The sequence below is a fragment of the Apteryx mantelli genome, chromosome 28 (genome assembly GCF_036417845.1).
Source record: "Apteryx mantelli isolate bAptMan1 chromosome 28, bAptMan1.hap1, whole genome shotgun sequence".
NCBI classification, from domain to species: Eukaryota; Metazoa; Chordata; class Aves; order Apterygiformes; family Apterygidae; genus Apteryx; species Apteryx mantelli.
In genome coordinates, this window is record NC_090005.1 from 879,350 (window position 1) to 900,229 (window position 20,880).

General features: G+C 43.5%; 2 protein-coding genes across 2 annotated transcripts in view; both read left to right on the plus strand.

The window, feature by feature from the left end:
• Positions 1-13,632, plus strand: part of ACLY (ATP citrate lyase) — a 37,297-nt gene extending 23,665 nt beyond the window's left edge. The window contains exons 13-29 of the mRNA XM_067312226.1: positions 535-625; positions 2,060-2,089; positions 3,875-4,016; positions 5,917-6,085; positions 6,640-6,744; positions 7,005-7,201; positions 7,372-7,453; positions 7,882-7,992; positions 8,558-8,685; positions 8,875-8,968; positions 9,253-9,407; positions 10,165-10,315; positions 10,914-11,057; positions 11,524-11,637; positions 12,172-12,254; positions 12,510-12,586; positions 12,782-13,632. Of these exons, the coding sequence (XP_067168327.1) occupies positions 535-625; positions 2,060-2,089; positions 3,875-4,016; positions 5,917-6,085; positions 6,640-6,744; positions 7,005-7,201; positions 7,372-7,453; positions 7,882-7,992; positions 8,558-8,685; positions 8,875-8,968; positions 9,253-9,407; positions 10,165-10,315; positions 10,914-11,057; positions 11,524-11,637; positions 12,172-12,254; positions 12,510-12,586; positions 12,782-12,876 (1,968 nt within the window). The 3' untranslated portion in view covers positions 12,877-13,632. The remainder of the gene's footprint in view (positions 1-534; positions 626-2,059; positions 2,090-3,874; positions 4,017-5,916; positions 6,086-6,639; positions 6,745-7,004; positions 7,202-7,371; positions 7,454-7,881; positions 7,993-8,557; positions 8,686-8,874; positions 8,969-9,252; positions 9,408-10,164; positions 10,316-10,913; positions 11,058-11,523; positions 11,638-12,171; positions 12,255-12,509; positions 12,587-12,781) is intronic.
• Positions 13,633-14,777: 1,145 nt separating this feature from the next.
• Positions 14,778-20,848, plus strand: KLHL11 (kelch like family member 11). Its single transcript, XM_067312229.1, has 3 exons — positions 14,778-15,259; positions 15,343-18,696; positions 20,837-20,848. Exons 1-2 carry the CDS (start codon positions 14,778-14,780, stop codon positions 16,937-16,939), a joined length of 2,079 nt encoding a protein of 692 aa, XP_067168330.1. The 3' UTR covers positions 16,940-18,696; positions 20,837-20,848.
• The last annotated feature ends 32 nt before the right edge of the window (positions 20,849-20,880 follow it).

The window sequence follows — 20,880 nt, forward strand, 5'->3', positions numbered from 1 at the left end:
TGGAAGGCAGGTTTTCATTAAGACTCTAAACACAGGAACATTACTGGGAAAGACAACAATGATACTTTCTGTTCGCTGCTCAGTTGAATCTCATTATCTCACTGATGTCATTTTATTTCACATTTGATAGTAAATTGCACTCTTTTATAGGAGAAGCGCCTTTAGGTATGACAGGACACATCTTGGTCACTGTCATATTTGTACAGTCCAAATCACTAGGACAACTAAAGTGACTCTCCCTGCATGGTTCACCAGAGGGCACTCCTCATTTGTCCACCTCATTTGTGCAGAAAATGTGACACCTCAAAAACAAGAAATGAGAATGTGACTCTTGTACCTACTGGGTACATCATTGTTTAGGAGTTGTCTCTCTCACGACTGAAATGTTTCTATCCCAAAGTTAATTTTCTTTGGTTCTCTTTGGAGAATAGTATAGCCAAAGTGGCCATCTCCCCATATACACTCCAGAAAAGGCTTCCCAATCTCCATTTCTGCCACACTGTTCCTTACTGACTTGGCTTCTAAATCTTTCAGACTCCAGCACCAAGCAGAACAGCTTCCTTCTCTGAGTCCAAAGCAGATGATATTGCTCCAGCCAAGAAGGCAAAGCCAACAGCACCTCTTGGTAAGTCCAGCACTGTGAATGGTCACCAGTTCTCTTCTGCTGCAAGTTGTCAAAAGAGCATGACCTAATGCATTCTGCTCAAATGGAAAATAGGGATTTAACTGATGCCTTTTCTGGTTAGAAAGAGAAACAATTTTGTGGTAACTGTCTTTTTGTTTGTTTTGTTTTTTTGAATTCAGTTAGTGCTTTTAGAATGTTGTCACCTGGTGTGCTATTAGCTTGCTATTAGCAAGGTGAGTCAGAGTTGCCTTGGTCTGGGATGTTCCTTTCAAGGGAAAGGTGTAATTTGAGAATTCCAGCTTTCCCATCTCTCCTTATGTGAGGCCAATGGAAAATAGGTTAGAGTCTCTGGGGCGTGGTTGCTGAACTGAGGCCTGCTTTCCATTTAAATATTTGGGAGGTGTTTCTATGGGATGTTGTTGGAACTGTGTAGGTATTCACAAAGTCCTTCCTGGTATATGCATCTTCCTGGATGAACCTTCTACAAACAGTGCTGAAAACCATGTCAGTTCAGAAGGAGTCGTGACCTACTCCTCAGACACCTAGGATCTGAGGTTACTGCATTCTTTTTGTACTTAAGTGTGTAGGAAACGTCTGGCATGGTGGTTTGCAAGAGCTTTGGCAGCCTTTTGGTTGTATTTTTGGAAGCCTTATTGGGTAAGAGCACGCTTATAGGGAAGGAAAACAATAGCAAAATTGGGCAGGGAGAAAATGTGATACTGTCCTGCTCTTCTTCCCTTAAACGTGAGGAGATACTGATCTTGTTTGCAACAGTTTGACATGATGGCAGCAGGATTCAGATCCGTTTCTGGTGAAACAGATAACAAAAATCATATTGTTGTCATAACTGTGCACAGAATTTTGCATGAACAGTGCTTTAAAAATAGATTGACAAATTTGAGCCGTGGAGCTTACAGTGCAGGGAATTGTCATCTGGGCCTGAAATGCGTTTTTCTTGGGAGAAGCAAAATACTTTTGGATGGCAATTTGCAAAGCTTGATGTCCAGACATTTGGAGAGGAAGTACAGTGGAGAATGCTCCAATCTCTTTTCTGTACAAGCCAATTTTGCTGGTATTCCCCAGCTGCATTTTTTGGTATCATTTTAAAAAGAAACTGCACAGTTGAGGGTGGGTTTCAGAACTGCTTGGCACCATTGGCATGGCGTCTGTCTCATAACATAGAATCTAGCCATTTAAAAGAAAAGCTTACTGTTGTAACCTTTCCTCTGTACTTGGAGAAGAAAAAAGCATTTGATCTGGAGTCTCCTACTTTTTTAGACGTGTTGCTTTAAACAAAAGCAAACACCAAAAGCCCCGAGTGCCGTGGGGAGGAGGGAAATAATAGCACCCAGTCACCAGGTGCCCTGGTGGGCTGCTGGGGTGGCAGCAGTCAACTGTGTCATATTGTTGCATGAGTGATTCTCTCTTTAACAGATTCAGTCCCAGCTTCAAGACCTGGTCCAGGTAGGACACGTGTGACTAGCTGAATGTGTCTGGCCTTGCTGGCAGCTGACTCTTTTAGTTTTTTGTTTTTGTTGCTGTTTTCTCTCTCCAAAAGTTCGCAGTGTTGTCTGGTCCTTCCCTTCCCTCCTGCCCAGCATATGTAGTCAGCACCATACAAACTCTTTAGCTGTTTTTGAAGTGCAGATTGCATACTCCTTTGCATAAAGAGATTCGTTATTTCTGGGGGAGGGAGGGACAGGTCTCAAACAAACATTTCCCCCCCCCCCCCATAATCATTAGGGAGAAAATAGGCCTCAGCACATTGTGAAAAGCTTTGTTCTCTTGGGCGTTTTCAAAAATGAAGGGATCACTATTTCTAATAACTGGCGTTTTGTTTTAAAGGGAAGCAAAATAACACAGATGCCATGCTTATGAGCCTTGAAGGGCATAGAAAAGTCACTGAATGAACCAAATGTTCTTGTTGCCGTATCAGTTTAGCAAACCATTAAAGCTTGTGCTCAGTGAAGTTATGGGGACCTAGTGTACATTCCTGTGCTCTGTGCTGGATAAAAATGAACTGCTGAATCAGGGTCAAAGTGAAGTTTCAAGCCATTTTCCCCCTTGTGCTTTGAAATAAAGGAAGAGGGGCACAGCAGACTCTCAGATTCTTCCTTGTATGGTCTTAGGCAAATATCATCACCTTTCTGGGCCTGCACTTTCCTGTTCTTATGAATATGAACGTTACCACCTTTCAGGTACCTGCAAGAAAAACTTAAAGGCTTTTTCGATGTAGGCAAGCTTCCTAAATACAAGCCATGTGGCAGTTCATCTAAACTGTGAACGTGCAGAGTTGGAGAAAACGGTGACTGATTTATTATTAAAGGCAGGAGAACAGTATCTTGTTGAATCCTTAATGTTGTCTACCTGTGATTCAAAACCAGAAAGAAATTAGCTGTAGACCGAGTTGTGCTCAGCAGTTGGATCAGCTCAGATTAAGAAATCGGCTCAGACTTCTTAAGAGTCTTAAAACAAACTCTGCGGGGAGTCAAAGGGAGGAGCTCAACATTTTGCTGTGACAAATGATGTAAATGTACTTCAAGCAAATAGTCCATCTTCACTAGCTGAACTGTTGCCTTTCCTGTGACTCTGTCCCCCAAAGCCAAGTTTTGGGTCACATTAATTCTTGGGACAATCAGTTATTTGTTGAATTCTCAAAATCAAAAAGAATTGGAGGGGGAAAAATGAATAATGTAGAGCTTCTTTGCTTTGTCCCCCCCATTTCCTGCTTTTTGTTCTTATTTCCTATCATCTGACTGTGACCCCCTGACACAGGTAGCAGGCAAACCTTGTGTGGTCCTCTCAGATTGTAGGCCATATATTTAAAAAATAATAATAATAAAAAAATAAAAATAGAAGTTCCCTTCTTTTTCAGCTTTGCAGAATAAATCCAGCTGAGGGGGAATATGACTGACCTATCTGAGGAGAGGAAGAGGCGTTTTTTCATGTCTCATCTCTCTCCCCCTACACCATGGGCACTTGCCCATTTTGTGAAACCCAAAACCTGGCTATTGTGTTCAGAATCCTAGGAAGGGGGATGCTGCTTCATCTGCAGTTTCTTCCTTAATTTGGATAGTGTGGCTACTACCTCCTGCAGCTGAGCTGTTGGGTTTAGTTTGGAGGGAGGGGAATATGCTTATTTGGGAGACTTTCAGCAGACATTTGGCAAATGCACAACACTGCAGCTTTTGTCTTGCACAGATGTACATTTTGGGTGTGTGTTTGTTTTGTTTTTCCCTTTCTGGGCAGGTAAAGCTACAACCCTGTTCAGCCGTCACACCAAAGCTATTATTTGGGGGATGCAGACACGGGCTGTGCAAGGAATGCTGGACTTCGATTATATTTGCTCCCGGGATGAACCTTCAGTAGCTGCCATGGTTTATCCGTTCACGTAAGTATCCTTTGACTACACCACTGTTCTGGCTGCCTTCTCTCTCAAATCCTTCTGTTAGTTTCCCCTCTTCCAATTTCTGTTACTCTTCAGCATAGCTCTGCACTAGCCTACATCTCTGCTTTTACACCTTGTCCTTGCTCCCTTCTACCATCAGACTGGCTTTGCAGACTGCCGCTGTTGTTTCCTTCAGCCATTGATTACAAGATGCTGTGTTAAATTACATGGCTAAAATGAAGCTGTTTCAAGTCTCATTTCATCCTTTTTCCAAGAGGGTCCGAGTTCTGTTTCTTCATACGACAGGCAAGGAAGGCATTACTAGTTGGGCTTTCTTACAATAGCCCATTGGCTTAACAGAGGCAGTAAGGCCTTATTAGGTCTTTTCCACTTACCTAGTATTTGCTGCATACTTGTCTGAAGCGTATTGATTTGTGCCTGCAGCAGCTGGAGTTTTCCACTCCAAATATTAGCCAGAATCAGATCAGCTCTACTGATCGGATTGAAGGTAGTCTGTCTGACATATAGCCAAACAGAATTAAAAATTCTTTCCACCCTCCCCCCCTTGTTTGCGCTGTCCTACAGTGGCAGCAGTTTCTTACAGAGGGCAGGAAGCGTGCAGATCCTTCAGTCCGATACAGAGTTCTCTTGTGCTGTTTGCCTTGTTTAACCTTAGTCTCCGTAGCTAGATAGTATGGTGGGGAGGGGGGTGGAGAGAGACTATTTACTTAAGTATTTCAAACTGCCATCAGTCAGAATCTCCAGGACATCGCTCTTGTGAAGGTACCTGCGTAAACTCTTCTGTTACTGTACTGAGCTACTCTGCGAGAGTGCGTGGGGCCTTCCTATTGAACAGGACAGGCAGCGAGAAGGAACGGAGTGGCTGCCTGGCCTGCTGCTGAGATGGCTAGGCAGGAGCCTGTACAAGGCTAGGAGGCTTGTTTAATTCCTGTGGTATTTATGGACATCCAGGATAACTGATGATTAATCAACCTCTGTCATGCAGAGAATTCTTCCCCTCAGTTGTCCATTAAGCACCTTGTGCTGTTAGTCTGCAGCTCTGATGATAATTGCAGCTCTATAATCCCTTCCCAGCAAGTGCATACTCCCAGGTACTAAAGCTACATCTATTGATGAGTGGCAACCCCTTGCAGCGTGGCAGCTGTTTGATGAGGAAAAGGCCATAGGGATAGAAAGTTTAGGCTAGAAATGAACAATATTGTATCTGCTTGACCTTTTGGATGAAGCCAGACTGGAAAACCATGAAATACACTGTTACATTTGTGACAGAATGAGAAGACAGCCAATATCTCTAGGCTCTTAAATGACTGAACAGTACTGAAGCAATGAAGCTCCAGTCGGAGAGTCTATCGTATATGAAAGCTTACAGGGAAACTTTTCCAGGTGCATCCCCTTCAGTGTGTTGGGGGGTGGAATTGCATTGTAGCAGAACTGGAGAGTTGGCTGGCCCTCACATTGCTGTCCTGGCTATTCACCACAGATACTGGTTTCCTGTTCCTCCAGCCCGGTATTTGTTCCAGTCCAGTAACGCAGCTTTGCATGCATCTCATTCATTACTCTTTCTGTGCCTCATTCTGTCTTCCAGCTTGGAGTAGAATTAAGGCTCTGGTAACTTCACAGTGGGAGAGTTTATTCATCTTGCTGGATGCCTCTGTCCCCATTAGCCCGTCTCCTTCCATATGCTGCTCTGTTCTATACTCTGAAGAACTTCTGCTGTTAGTATGGTCCCTTCCCATGTATGCTCACTTGATAGTGAGTGTCTTGCAGTCAGTCTTGGTGTCTGAGAACTGGGGTTTGTAAACTCCTCTATCTGCATGCATTGTATCCCCTTGTCTTTACAGCAGCCTTAAGAATCGTGGCTTTTTCATCTTCTCTTTCATAGTGGTGATCACAAGCAGAAGTTCTATTGGGGCCACAAAGAAATCCTGATCCCAGTCTACAAGAACATGTCTGATGCTATGAGGAAGCACCCTGAGGTGGACGTTCTAATCAACTTTGCATCTCTGCGGTCTGCTTACGACAGCACTATTGAAACCATGAACTATCCACAGGTGAGTGAGGAATCAAAAAGAAGGTCAGGAAAAAAAGGAAGCTCTTGCCCGAATTGTCAAGGAGACCAGTGTTTCTTAAACCATGACGGCATTAGCAAATTGCTTTGGGGTCTACCAGCTTAGCAGATACATATCGCAATTCTAACTCCTTGTAGATTCTATGGAAGATACTGGGGTTGTATAGCAGACCCTCTAATGCTGGACTCGCAATATTATTTGGATAGACTTTTAAGACTTGTATAAAGGGAACTCAGCTCCTCTGTACCTGTTAAGAAGGATTTCTTTGGACTGGTCAAAATACAGTGCTGCTCTCTAGAATGTACAAGGGAAGAAAATATCCTTGAACAATACAGAGACTGCTGTGAAGACCATAGTAGCATGTGGATCCATGCACTGGGCCCTTCTGTATGATACTGCACAGCATAACCTCCCTGCGGCTTGACGAGAGGCAGAAGCATGATCAGGCTGTGTGAGCAACTGTTTGACTTCTTTGCTCTGCAGAGTTTGTTAGGGTGGCAGTGCTCAGGTACTGAACTTTCTTTATCTCGATGCAGATCCGCACCATTGCCATTATTGCTGAGGGCATTCCAGAGGCACTGACGCGCAAGCTGATCAAGACAGCTGATAAGAAAGGAGTCACGATCATTGGGCCTGCAACTGTAAGAACTGATGACCTCTTTTTCTCCTCTTGCCCATCTGTTTTAATCTTCAGATCAGCTTTCTCTGAAGGATAAAGTATATCCTACAATCCATTTTGTCTTTATACAGCTAAAGTGCACGCTTTTTTCCAGTTTGAAGGTCATTGTTACTGTCCTAATATTTGTCTAAATATTGACTGGAAAAAAATGCTTTACAGAAGTGTACATAGATCCCATGTATGTTTTAAAGGGCTTTGTATCTTTCTCTAAATTTCTTGTAGGTTGGTGGGATCAAACCAGGTTGCTTTAAAATAGGCAACACAGGAGGCATGCTGGATAATATCTTAGCATCAAAACTCTACCGTCCTGGCAGCGTGGCTTATGTCTCACGCTCTGGAGGAATGTCCAATGAGCTCAACAACATCATTTCCCGAACCACGGATGGGGTCTATGAAGGGGTGGCCATTGGAGGAGACAGGTAGGATTCTGTATCTTCAGACACCACTTTTTAAGTCAGTCAACAGAAGAAACTTCCTGAATTGTTAGTGACTTGGAGGGGAAAAGGCAGGTTGGCTGTTAACTCTTCTACCTTCAGAAACATTTGCAAAACAAATTTAACTCCTGCCATTTTCCCTGTATTCTACTCAGATACCCTGGTTCAACTTTTATGGATCATGTCTTACGCTATGAGGATACTCCAGGAGTGAAAATGATTGTAGTGCTTGGAGAGGTGAGTGAAGCCAGATCACTCAGATATGAGAAATCCTCAAGTGTGTTATATTGGAGTTTTTGAGGTTCCCCTGCCCCCATAAGTCACTTGGGAGCATCTGACCTAGCTGCAAGAATGCCAAATAACAGTTACAGATGAGTGGCAGCTATTCATACTGTTCTTGAATATCTGAATTTTTATTTCATGCTGCTTTAATCAAAAAAAATTGACCCTGTCCAACACAAGCAGGCATAGTCTCCCTTTTTGAAAAAAAAAGAGTATTGAGTAAGAAGGCTGTGATTTTTGCGTTCCCAGACTGCAGCTACTACTCAATGAAAAAGGAGGAAGGGGGGGGGAAATCCAAGTAATGCTTCTGTGTGCATCTCGGTACTGGTTTCTGTAAAAGTACAAAGCTCTGAACCAAGTCAGCTCTCTTCTTATTTCTGCAGATTGGAGGCACAGAAGAGTATAAGATCTCCAGGGGTATTAAAGAAGGCCGTATTACCAAGCCAGTAGTGTGCTGGTGTATTGGTACCTGTGCCACCATGTTCTCTTCAGAGGTAGGTGCATAAACGGGTGCAACTGCATAAAATAAGTAAATCCATCTGAGGCAGGAGGAAAAAATCCTACTTCTTTCACTCCCCTAAACCTTCCACAGTTGTCAGTAGCCCTTTAAGATGCAGAACTTTAAATAAAAATTGTAAAAGCTTTCTATGCTTCTGTAGTTTGTCACTGGAGACTTCCAAAGTATTCTGCATGCATGTAAAAGGAGTCCAGAGATCCCAGTGAATGCAACAGATTCTAGTCGGTGGGGATTCAGAAGTGGGAATGAGGAAGATACTGACTTCATGTAAAGCAACTCTGGAGATTGGGGTGAATTTAGGAAGGCAGAATGTCAGTGGAAGAGCCTGGAGTGATTCCAGATCGGCAAACGCTCTGCATATTGCAGCACTGACCACAGCTACAACCAAGAGTTCTGTGTTCACCCAAATAAGGAGCCAGATAGGCAATCACTTGTATTACTGTCACAGTTTGCTAGTCAGATCTATATTCTGTTTTCCTCCTCTGCAGTTAAAAAAAAACAAACTTGTATTCCCTCCTGCTATCACTTCTTTTGTTTTATAGGTACAGTTTGGCCATGCAGGAGCTTGTGCCAACCAGGCTTCTGAAACTGCTGTTGCAAAGAATCAGGCCTTGAAGGAAGCTGGGGTGTTTGTTCCCCGGAGTTTTGATGAGCTGGGAGAGGTCATTCAGTAAGTCACATGAGCAGGGCACTCTGAGCAGGGGATAAAAACTGTTAGGGCACTGACTCTAAGCTGATATGGGAATGTATTCTTGCTTTAGAAAAGCTACTTCTATTCATTCTGAGTTTTTATGTTCTAGATTAAGACCACCTCACTTGTATTCTCAAAGGGACTTAAATTAATAAATTCTCTCCCTAGGTCTGTCTATCAGGATCTTGTTGCCAAACGAGTGATTGAACCAGCTGAGGAAGTGCCTCCTCCAACTGTGCCAATGGATTATTCCTGGGCAAGGGTGAGCTATGCCATTTTGCCTGACTTTTTGGTTCCTTGGAAACCAGACAGGATGTTTGCTGTGACTGTAGATGCTTACAGTGATAATGATGTTATCTGTGGAATTATATCTTATATTTTGTAGTTTTGTATGTGAGCTCATTGGCTACCTCTGTACTGGGCTGTGGAGGCTGCCCTGAGGGCAAGTTTAATGCTTTCCTGCTTGGTCACTAAGTACTTGCCTCCTAGTTTCCCTTGCTCTTACGGGTGGATTGTTAAAATCCTGTCTTTATGCTGCAATTTCAGGAGCTGGGTCTGATCCGCAAGCCAGCTTCCTTTATGACCAGCATCTGTGACGAGAGAGGTCAGGAACTGATTTATGCTGGGATGCCCATCACTGAGGTCTTCAAAGAAGAAATGGGAATTGGAGGGGTTCTGGGACTGCTCTGGTTTCAAAGGAGGTAAGGCAGCTTTTGTGGAAGCTTCCAAATTCTTTGGCTCGACACTGTGCTTGGTTTAATAGACATCTAAGCACAAAAGTAACTCCAGGATTTTTTTCATGAACATAAATTCATTGTAAGTGCCCATCCCTATATCCTTCAAGGCTTCTTACAGTGTAGTTTAGCTTTGGATGAAGACTTTCCACAGGTGTTGTGATGCACTGAGTAAAACTCCATTCTAGTCCTGTTTCCCACCCTTTGACTACTTGCTTGTTATAGCTGTCATATTTCAGCCCTGGAGAGATTGGGCAGTTCTACGCATATTTGCTAACCAGCCTACAGGAACCTTCTGAATAGCAAAACTTCTTTCTGCCTTCATCTGGGCTGATCACGCATTCACGAGAGGCACTTTTGACGCTAGCTGAAATCTGTGGCTCAACTGGACAGCATGAACAGTACTGCAACCCCATCTTCCTCATGGTTCTCCCTGAGAGGACCCTCAGAGCTTATTGATCAGCCAGCTGAATATGTGCAAGCTCAGCTTTGGAGCTAGATAGTTCCCGTGAAAGCTAGATGGAAAAATGAATAAAATCTACATGTCTCTGAGAAGGCAAATAGATAATAAGATGCAGTGATGGGTACTGTGACCCTACTTTTTCTGTGCTACTTCTTTCACACATACATCTAAAACAGAAGTTACTGTCCAGTATAACATGGAAGTGCCAGGTTATTCTCTGTTTTCTTTATAATAAATGACTTCAGTCTCTCTCTTGGTCAGGTTGCCAAAGTATGCCTGTCAGTTTATCGAGATGTGTTTGATGGTAACAGCAGATCATGGGCCTGCTGTATCTGGAGCCCACAACACTATTGTCTGCGCAAGAGCGGGAAAAGATCTTGTCTCAAGTCTCACTTCAGGCCTTCTTACTATTGTGAGTACTTAATATCCAGGAGATTCAGTTTAATTCCTCATTACCCAGTTTAGGTTTTACTAATAGTAAGTTAGGATTTGAAATGACTACAGAGCCATGGCCTAGACTGTGTCCTGCTCACTCACACTTTGAATTTCTGCCGAATTCAACACTAATAGCTAGGCAAGTAGCTTGATCATAGTGAGAAGTTACTGGGAAAGACTTACAGTTGAGCTTCTCTGCTCTAGGTTTAAAATCTATTCCACTTTTCTAATAAGCAGCGTTCTTCTGGCATCTCATGTTTGAATCTACAAATATTTTGCAGAAGCTAAGTCACTGTCAAAACTACCCCTGCATGGTTGCTTAGTCTCTTCCAAGATTGACAAGTAAAATTAGAATAAAAAGGGGGTTAGATTGCATTTTCCCCTTCTGTCTCTAGTGGAGACTCCATGGCTACTTGCTGACACTTGTAGTCAGTTATAAACAGGTGCCTGCCTAGCTTTAGCTTCATGATTGCCACCTTAATAGGCAAGGAGGATGCGGAAGATCAATCTTGTATTTGTTTTGTAGCTTAGCTGTAGAGTCCTTTGCTAAAGCTCCCTTTGTGTGTTGGACCCAGGGTGACCGGTTTGGTGGGGCACTGGATGCTGCAGCTAAAATGTTCAGCAAAGCCTTTGATAGTGGCATTATCCCTATGGAGTTTGTGAATAAAATGAAGAAGGAAGGGAAACTGATCATGGGCATCGGACACAGGGTCAAATCGGTAAGAAATCTGTATTACTGGTACAAATGGGAGGAGTTATTTTTAAATGGCAGGGGAGAAGGGGAAGAAAAAGGAAGGAAAGCTAAGACTCAAATCCTAGATCCGTAAATAATAAAGCTTATGGCAAGTACCTGAGTAGAAGGCATCATCAGTGGCTGGAAGTAGCTTGGCACAAGTTTTTGTTTCTCAAAGACAAACTTTGGTAAAACAAATCTCATCTTCAATTCAGTGTTTTGTATACTCCCTCCACATGGCTCTGAGAGCTTAAAAAAAATCACAAATTCACAGAAGATGTAATTTAGAAAGTAAGCACTCAGTACACTGTCCCATAGCCTGTGGGTACTCTCTGTAATATTACCTTTACCTCCATAAAAGGGCTAGCCTAATTTGTTGAATACGGTAGAACATGCCCCTTTTTATTTGCCAGAGTAGCAAGATGCACATGTAACGTGTTCTTAACTTGCAGATAAATAATCCAGACATGAGAGTTCAGATTCTTAAAGACTACGTGAAGCAGCATTTCCCTGCCACCCCACTGTTGGACTATGCACTTGAAGTGGAAAAAATTACAACTTCCAAGGTGAAATGTGATAGTATTTATCTTGTTTTGAGCACTCTTTGAGGGAGGAATGACCAGGGTTTAATATTATATTTTAATTGAAAAGGTTAAAATTGTTACTGGGTTTTTGTTTTTCTAATGGAGGCTTTGGGACAAGTACAACTTCAGTTTGTGATAAGGCTGAAGATATTTCCTGGACACAAGGATAAGGCTTAACTGACCAAAAACCATAACCTGTCCTGTCCGCAGCATATCTGGGATTGCCCTATTCTTCAAACTGGAAGCTTGGCTAGGACACATGATGGGTTGTGGCAAATATTCTCTGCAGTTTGAACCAGCTGCAGCCCCATTGTTTGGGGCTGTTTTTTCCATCACTGAGATTAAGCATGGTTCTTGCTCAAGTTGCTAACAGCCCCCTGTATCACTAGGCTTGTGTGCCCACAATTATGTGCAGCCTTCAAATTGCCCTTGAACTTTAGAAGATGGAAGCTATCAGATAAAGAGGTTAACAATGGCAAATCATGTTCATTGGGGGTTTGTTTCTATTTCCTTCAGAAACCAAATCTTATCCTGAATGTAGATGGCTTTATTGGAGTTGCCTTTGTTGATGTACTCAGGAATTGTGGCTCTTTCACACGGTGAGTTTGTATTGGGCTGTTTCTCTCTCAGATTATGGTACTATCAAAATGATGGGAGTCCTACTGCCAGCTCATGTGGGGCCAGGATTTCAGAAGGACACTGTGAAGGAAATGTAGCCTGGATTCTTGGCAGGGAGGAAGCTTTCGCATGAATTCAGTGTTGCTACTGGCACTAGAGCTGATTCATAGCCTTTTTTAGATTCGTTCCTTAAGAGAACCACTACCACGAAGCATTCAATTTCTTTTCTTTTGCAGGGAAGAAGCAGATGAATATATTGATATAGGAGCTCTTAATGGCATCTTCGTACTAGGCAGGAGTATGGGATTCATTGGTAAGTTTCCCATTTTTCCTCCCCCTTCCATCCTACTATGGAATGCCCTGTCACCACAAACACAAGACTAATATGAACCTCTGGGGTTCTACAATGATAGTTGTAGAGGTCCAGAAATCAAAGTTGTTTCAAGGCAAAATAAGATTAAGAGGACCAGAAATTTTGATCTTGTCACATAAGACACTTTCGTTTTAGGACACTACCTGGATCAGAAGAGGTTGAAGCAAGGTCTCTACCGTCACCCATGGGACGACATATCCTATGTTTTACCAGAGCACATGACTATGTGATAACAAGTAGTATTGCCTCAGAATGTCACTTACAGAAGTCAGAAGCCTGCACAGAGGACAGCTACAAATGGGACTTTGATGCGTAAAGGCCATTGGTATATAGACATTATGAGCTGCCTAGTTAAACTGTGCAAAGCAACTGTCTTGTAATAGAAACTTACTCAAAAACCAAAACTTGTGATATTCCATGTTACCTGCTGTATTTAATACTTGGAAGCAGCTGAACTGTCTCTCATCCTTTTATTTTTTTCTACTCTTTTGTGTTTCCAGAAAAGTTTTTAAAGGTTTTTTGGGGGGGAGTTTTGCTCATGAATTTGTATAAGATCCATTAGTCTAAGCTGTAACTTTCCTGATAAAGGGAGAGTGCACATCCATGTATCATTCCCATAAGCTATGACTTGAGATCTTTTTTTTTTTTCTGTTGGTTGGTATTCAGTTTGCTTACTGTGTGTTCATCTTCACAGTCTAATCGTATCCTGAATAGTGGGACCACTGCTGATTTATAACCAATGTTACTCAAACTCTGGTGTAGTAATTTAAAGTGTAAAGTTGTAACATATACTACTGTGAAACTACATGTATTCCAGTGTCTGTATTTATGCAAACAACTTCTCATTTAATATTAGATTGCTGGTATGTGGAATGTCAGTCTCCCACGTTATCTGCAGATGCAAAAATAATCTCGGTAATAACTTCAGCATCCTACTTGTCTGTGTATTGTAACCTAACTCAAATAAATGATACACTAATAACTTATCTCTTTTTTAACCTTCTGAAGAATGACCCAAAGTGTTTCTATCTAGATCTGTGACAAATCTGGATACAGCTCAGTCTAGCAAAATGCTAAAAGTCAGAGCAGTTATTCCTGTCAAGTGTTTGTTTTGTTTTAACGATCTAGGAAGTGATAGCAGGAGGGCGGTACAGTTTACTACACTCTGTGTCAAGTTTCATTATGGGTCAAGAGGTGAAATGGCAGCCTGGAGAAGAAAAAAGTAGGAAGGAAATTTGTGTAACTGCTACAATGTGACACAATAGTTAAGGGACAGTATCATGCTGTAGAGTAAACATGAAATAAACAAGTACAGATCACTTTAATTAACAAAAGATCTGAGCTCCATAGCAAGAAAAATATGTACCTTAGGTGTGTTAGTGTATTCCTCGTGTTAAGTCCCTTCACTGCAAGCTTTCCTGAGTGAAGAGGAAAAATGATCAAAAGGCCAGCTTGAGGCTTTGAAAAGAGCTGTAAGTGGGTGTTTCTGCACTGAGGGATGGTGCCCACAGTACCCGCGGGGTTAAGTTAATGCAGGGTTAAGGGGGCAGAGGCAGGGGCTGTCACCCCAGCTGCCCCACAGCAACGGGGAGATGCTGGCAAGAAGAAAGGTGCCGGCTCAGGGCCCAGCTCTGGGAGCCACCCCCGTGGCGTGCCCTGGCGCCTCCTGAGCACGGGCCTCGGCCCCAGCCTCCCTCTTGACCCGTTTTTCCTGTTTCTCGGTAACTGGCGGGAGCAGGATGGCCAGGAGCGCGGGCAGGGAGCGCGGCCCCGGCCCTCAGGCAGGCGCTGCCGCCGCACCGACCCCGCCACAGGGACGAGCGGGGGCGGGGGGGAGACTCGCCTGTCGCCTCCCAGGGCGCCCCTGGGCCCTCTCGGGTAACGGGAGCAGGCGGGCCGGGCCGGCGGGAGTGACCGGGCGGGACGGAGGAGCGAGGCCCCAAGACGTCGCTGGGGCCGGGGCTTGGGCTCGCCCCGCCATGGCGCCGCCCGACCCCGCCGCCATTTTGCCGCCCGCCTCGTGTGGCCGCGAGGGGGCAGCGCCGCTCTGACGTCACGCGCCGGGGACGGCGCCCCCCCCCTCCGCCGCGCGCGCAGGCGCAGGAGCGCGGCCCCGCCCCCCCGCCCCGCCATGTCGGACAAGATGGCGGCGGCCTCCCCGCAGCTGCAGCCGCAGCCGGGCCCCGGGCCGCCGCCGGGGGAGGCGGAGGGCGGTGGCGGTGGCGGCGGCGGCGGCGGCGGGGCGGATGGGGAGGCGGAAGCGGAGGAGTTCGGGTGCCCGGCGCACTGCGCGGACCTGGCCTGGCGGCAGAACGAGCAGCGGCGCCACGGCCTCTACTGCGACATCACGTTGGCCTTCGGCGGCGGGCGGCCCGGGTCGGCCCGCGAGTACCGGGCGCACCGCTCCGTCCTGGCCGCCGCCACCGAGTACTTCACGCCGCTGCTCTCGGGGGGCTTCGCCGAGTCGCGCTCGGGCCGCGTGGAGCTGCAGAAGTGGAGCTCGGAGGGCGGCCCCGACCCCGACACGGTGGAGGCCGTCGTGGGCTTCATGTACACCGGCACCATCCGCGTCAGCCCCGGCAACGTCCACGAGGTGCTGGAGATGGCCGACAGGTGAGCGCGGCCCGGGCTGTTCCGGGCCTCCCGCGGGCCCCCGGCCCACGCCGCAGCCTCACCCCCGTTTCTCTCTTCCGCAGGTTCCTGCTGACCCGCTTAAAAGAGTTCTGCGGAGAGTTTCTGAAGAAGAAGCTCAATCTCTCCAACTGCGTGGCGGTTCACAGCTTAGCCCATATGTACTCCTTGAACCAGCTGGCCCTCAAAGCTCAGGACATGATCCGGAGAAACTTCCACAGGGTGATCCAGGATGAGGAGTTCTACACTTTGCCCTTTCACCTCATCAGGGACTGGCTCTCGGACTCGGAGATCACAGTGGACTCTGAAGAAATCCTCTTCGAGACTGTCTTGAAGTGGGTTCAGAAGAATCCTGATGAAAGAGAGAGGTACTTTGAAGAACTCTTTAAACTGCTTAGGTTGTCGCAGATGAAACCCACTTACCTTACTCGCCACGTCAAATCCGAAAGGCTGGTATCCAGCAACGAAGCCTGTGTCAAGTTAGTGTCCGAAGCGGTGGAAAGTCATGCCTTGAGGTCTGAGAACTTGCAGTCTGGTAATCTACAACATTCCACTTGTCCTCTAGCATCGTCGCCTCGCTTTGGGCAAAATATGGACGTCATTATGGTGATTGGTGGTGTATCAGAGGGAGGAGATTACTTGAGCGAGTGTGTGGGGTATTTCATTGATGAAGATAGGTGGGTAAACTTGCCGCACATACACAATCATCTGGATGGGCATGCGGTTGCTGTGACCGAATCTTATGTTTACGTGGCTGGCTCCATGGAACCAGGATTTGCCAAGACTGTTGAAAGGTACAATCCGAACAGAAATATTTGGGAGCAAGTCTCAAATTTAATAACCAGAAAGCATTCTTTCGGCCTTACTGAAGTTAAAGGAAACTTGTACAGTATTGGTGGACATGGCAATTTCAGTCCTGGCTTTAAAGATGTAGCCATTTATAATCCTGAGCAAGACAAATGGCTTAACCTGGAATCAGCGCCAAAGATTCTTCGTGATGTCAAAGCTGTTTCTGTAGAAGATCGATTTGTTTATGTTGCTGCTCGTACCCCAGTTGACAGTGATAGTGAAGATGGATTGAGGGCGGTTATTATCAGATATGATGCTGAAACAAGGCAGTGGCAAGATGTGGAGTCTCTGCCGCTTATTGATAACTACTGCTCTTTCCAGATGTCTGTTGCTAACACAAACTTTTACCATACAGCATCCTGCTGCCCCAAGAGTTACCCTATCGATAATGAAGAAGCTAAGATAAAGATTTCTGGCAGGGCCTCGGATGAAATACTTGAAAGTTTACCTCCAGAGGTTCTTAGCATTGAAGGGGCAGCTATCTGTTACTATAAAGACGATGTTTTCATCATTGGGGGGTGGAAGAACAGTGATGATATTGACAAGCAATACAGGAAAGAGGCATATCGTTACTGCGCTGAGAGAAAGCGCTGGATGCTTTTGCCTCCTATGCCTCAGCCTCGCTGTAGAGCAACAGCCTGCCATGTGAGAATTCCTTTCAGATGCTTGCAGGGAACACAAAGATATCCTATGCCACAAAATTTGATGTGGCAAAAAGATAGAATAAGACAAATGCAGGAAAGACAGATGCAGGAAATACACAGACACTCTCTAAGCTTACGAAGAATGCCACGCTCTCAGATTGAATGCTAGTTTCTGGAATATCACTCCTGATTAATCTGATTTAACAAATACTGTACTAAGCCTTACTAAACCTTTAAGGCTTGATGTGCTTCTATAAGATATTAAGATTTGATTGGGTTTGATGCATAAAAATAGCATCTCTTTATTCAATATTGAAAATGAAGAAGCTCAGAAGTTGAGGATGGATAGGAATTAAGAAACCCTCTGAATCCAAACATATTACCTATTGTGCCCAGGGAAAAGCTGGTTTCCTATTAATGGGCTGTGAAATATCTCCAGGATCATTAAATCTGTTAATTCTCTCTTCAGATCTTTGTTTTCAAAGATTTGTGTAGAGTTAGTCTAACAGTTCTGTTTTGAGAATCAAAAATTTCTATCTTAATAGTTCAGTGGTTACATTTGAGTGTGTGCTGAAAGCACCTGTTTTATTTGCACTTATATATTGACATTCCTTTGATTCTCTCCTCAGTGGCTAAACTTCACATGTAATTGGTGTTAGTGCACTTAGCTTTCCCAAGTTGGAAGCATGTGCAATGGTTAAATATCTGTTTATGAAAACAAAAGCACAATCTTTCTTTATAAAATTACTTCAGAATGTTTCTATATATATTAAATATTTTGTATCTGTATAGTGTAGAAAGGCTGCAGAGTTTGCTTATAAACAAATGATTGGTAGAACATCAGACACTTGCTAAAACAGAGAACTTGAGGCAGTAGATTTTTCCAGGTATATCTGGAGATGCTTTGAGTTTGTCTTTGACAGCTTCATTAGAAACTTGGTCAACAATCAGCCTGATAAAAAGAGTGTAAACAGCAAAGTAGCCACCTGTCAAAGTAGACTGTTCACTTCTAAAGTCAGAGTGGATTAATAAGGATGGGATTATTTCACAGTAATATGGTAAAACCTAAGCAACTTGTAGATACTTTCTCAAATGTTGCACTCCTTTAATTCCAGTGAGAAACGTGATTAAAAGAACCCCCATGAACCTGTTTCCAGCCTGTCTTTGACAATCAATACTTTTTGCCTTCAGTATATTTTCCCTAGAAACTTACAGTAGCTGTGCCGCAGTGCTCCTTAACAAATCAGCACTTAGTGTTTCTCTTGAAGGGAGATAGCTGGATCTTGATGTACTGAGGAGAAGATTTTTAGAGGCATCTGAGTTTTCACAGTCTCTAAAAGTTTGTGTTTCCCCACTTAGTGTGGTTGTAGGATTTAAGCTGATGGTGATAAAAACGGAGCTATTTAAATACCTTTGGGAGTTTTGAGGAGATTTTGTATAAATCAGTGCCCTAGTTAGCTCTGGTTTGCTTACTGTAATACTCCCAAGGAACAGCATATTGAGCATTTCCTTTAGAGTATCACTGCCTCTAAGTTAACTGTCCCACTGAACACTCCTTCTCCCTGGTCTGAAGAGCTCCAGGAGGTTTTGGTTACTTATGGATTCAGTGCTTCCTTCCTACCTCCTTTTCTTCCCCATCCTTCCCTCTATTTGAATGTTCCAGGTTTTCACTTGCAGCCTAACTCAGGATCAGGGAAGGGAAAGGGAGGAATAACCAGGGTGTTCCAAAATTTGTGTAGATAAAACATTGTTGAAAAAGCTGTTTATTGTCTTTGGTTCATATGTTAATTTGCTGGGGTCTTTGATGTGGGCAGCTTCTTTGCAGAAGAACTTCTAAACTTTTTTTTTTTAATTGTTTAGCTTTCTGAACTGATACTTCTCATTTTCCAATTCAGCAGGCAACCTAGATCATATCTGAAACACTGGGTAAGTCTTTCAACCACATAATGTGTACAGGTTTCTCTAATGTGTACATCCTGTAATGCTCCATTTTGCAGTTCACTTGACACTCTTATATCAATAACTTGCCTTGTTGTAACAGAATAATCCAGCCTTGTTTTTTTTATCTTGAAAATCTAACAGTTTAGTCTCAATTTACTCATCTATAGTAACCTTGTTATAGTTTATTTGCCTGTTGGATTGCTGTGCAAGGGCAGATTAAATTGTGTGAGGCTGGCCTAATGCAAGAGAGGAAATGGGTAAGCTTGTTCAGGTTTAAGGCTGACGTTCAAAAGTGACTGTTGCTAAACAGCTTGCATGAGCTGATTGATAAGGTGTTAATCAATAGAGCTTGACAGATAGGTGAGTTCTTGCAGATTTGGCTGGAGCAGTTTAAGAATTACTGCCCCTACAGCACAGTTGGTGAATGGAATGTGTGAAAAAGCCTCACAGCTTCATTACAAAATCCATTGATTTAACCTAAACTTATCAGAGCTGAATTTAAGATACCATACCGGACTTTACACAGAAGCAGATGAGAAGAGTTTACATATTTCATTCCACTGACTTTCCTCTAGGGTTTTTAACTAGCTGTTGAAGGATGGTAGTGTGTCAAACCACCACAGCCCTGTCAAAGCCCTTATGTAGTCTGCTGATAAATCTGGTACAATTTGCAGGGGGAAATATCAAGATTATTCAATTGGAACATGAGCTAAATAGTTTCAAGTGTGGCAGTATGCAAGAAAGTTAGAGATGTGAGAACAAACTTTTTGCAGTCTTTCTTTTTTTCTAAGCAAAGTTGGTATTTGCACTTACCATGAGAACTTTTGGCTAACATACAAGTTGTATAGTTTACTAAAGACATTCCACTTCAAAGATTATGTCAAAGTAATTTCATAGCTGCACAGTTTAACTTGTGAATGCCAGCCACGGTTCTGTATGTGATGCACTGTATCTCTCTTTGTATGTTCAGTTTGCATGGTGAATGGTGGGCACTGTGAACATAGTCTGTTTGCTCTAACTTTTGCTATGCCAGTTCTATGGAATTTTTAAGTAGTTGGGTTTTTCAGCCTTGACTTTAAGTGGACCAATTGCATTGCACACAGTTTTTAACTGACAAGTCCAACTATCCATTGAATCATATGCAGATGTTCAGAGAAATTGAATTACTGACTGTGGAAGTAATTTAGCCCACTCGCCTGTGAATCATGTAACAAATTCCTTGTGGCCCTTGACTGACATAGCTTGTTGGGTATTTATAAAATGCACCTATAAGCAAAAGCCTGGGAATTCTTTCACTGTGTCTGTAGTGGCTAGCTAAATGTCAATAAGATCCTAGTGTGTATTCAGCAAGTATAACAAGGCTGACTTCTGGCCTTCCTAATGTAAAAGAACATGGAGTGTTTCTTCTCCTTATGACAATCATACCTCTATAACTGTACTAAATATGTGCCATGAAATGCACGTTTCATATCCTGTCTTTCTGTTCAAAATATTAGTGAAGTAGGACACATCCTGCCCTGCGCTAGGCTGGTAATGTAATCATTTCTAGGTGCCATATATGTACATAATATTTTATAACAACCTCAATACTCCGTTAGTATACTGTTTTTGTATGTATTTTTTTAATAAGATTTCCTCTTGCACATAGTGAGACACTACTCTGGAAATACAGAAAATATGCCAACTTTTTAAGCATGCATTCTGAATATTATCCCAAGTATTCTGCTGTGCTATTTCACTATCATTTTTTTCTCCATTACAATAAATGCTACAATCAGAACTATTGCCTCGACTTGTGTGTCACAGAACAGCTTGATCACTATTGTCAAACTGAGTCACAACAAATAGCAACTTTTTAGAAGGTTATTTTTAACTTCACATTGTAACAGGATGTTGTAGCATTCAATGGGCTTAAAAAAGCAAGCTGAAAATAAGTGTTTTATGGCTTAGATTTATTTTCAGCTATGTCCTTGTTATGTTAGAATATATATCATATCTCTAATGTCCTAAGTGGAAGTCTGCTAATACAGGTGCTCCTGAGGATCTAATCCTATTAATAATATGAATGTAAAATATAGAACTAACTAGATGTTTGAAGACCATTAATAGTCAGATACTCCTCTAGGTCCATGTCACTGGATCACGGCAGCTGTACTCTCCTGTCAATGT

Coding starts and splice junctions, on each gene's coding strand:
- KLHL11 (XM_067312229.1), top strand. CDS start 14,778: ATGTCGGACAAGATGGCGGCGGCCTCCCCGCAGCTGCAGCCGCAGCCG. Junction 15,260..15,342: donor GTGCTGGAGATGGCCGACAG/GTGAGCGCGGCC, acceptor TCTCTTCCGCAG/GTTCCTGCTGACCCGCTTAA.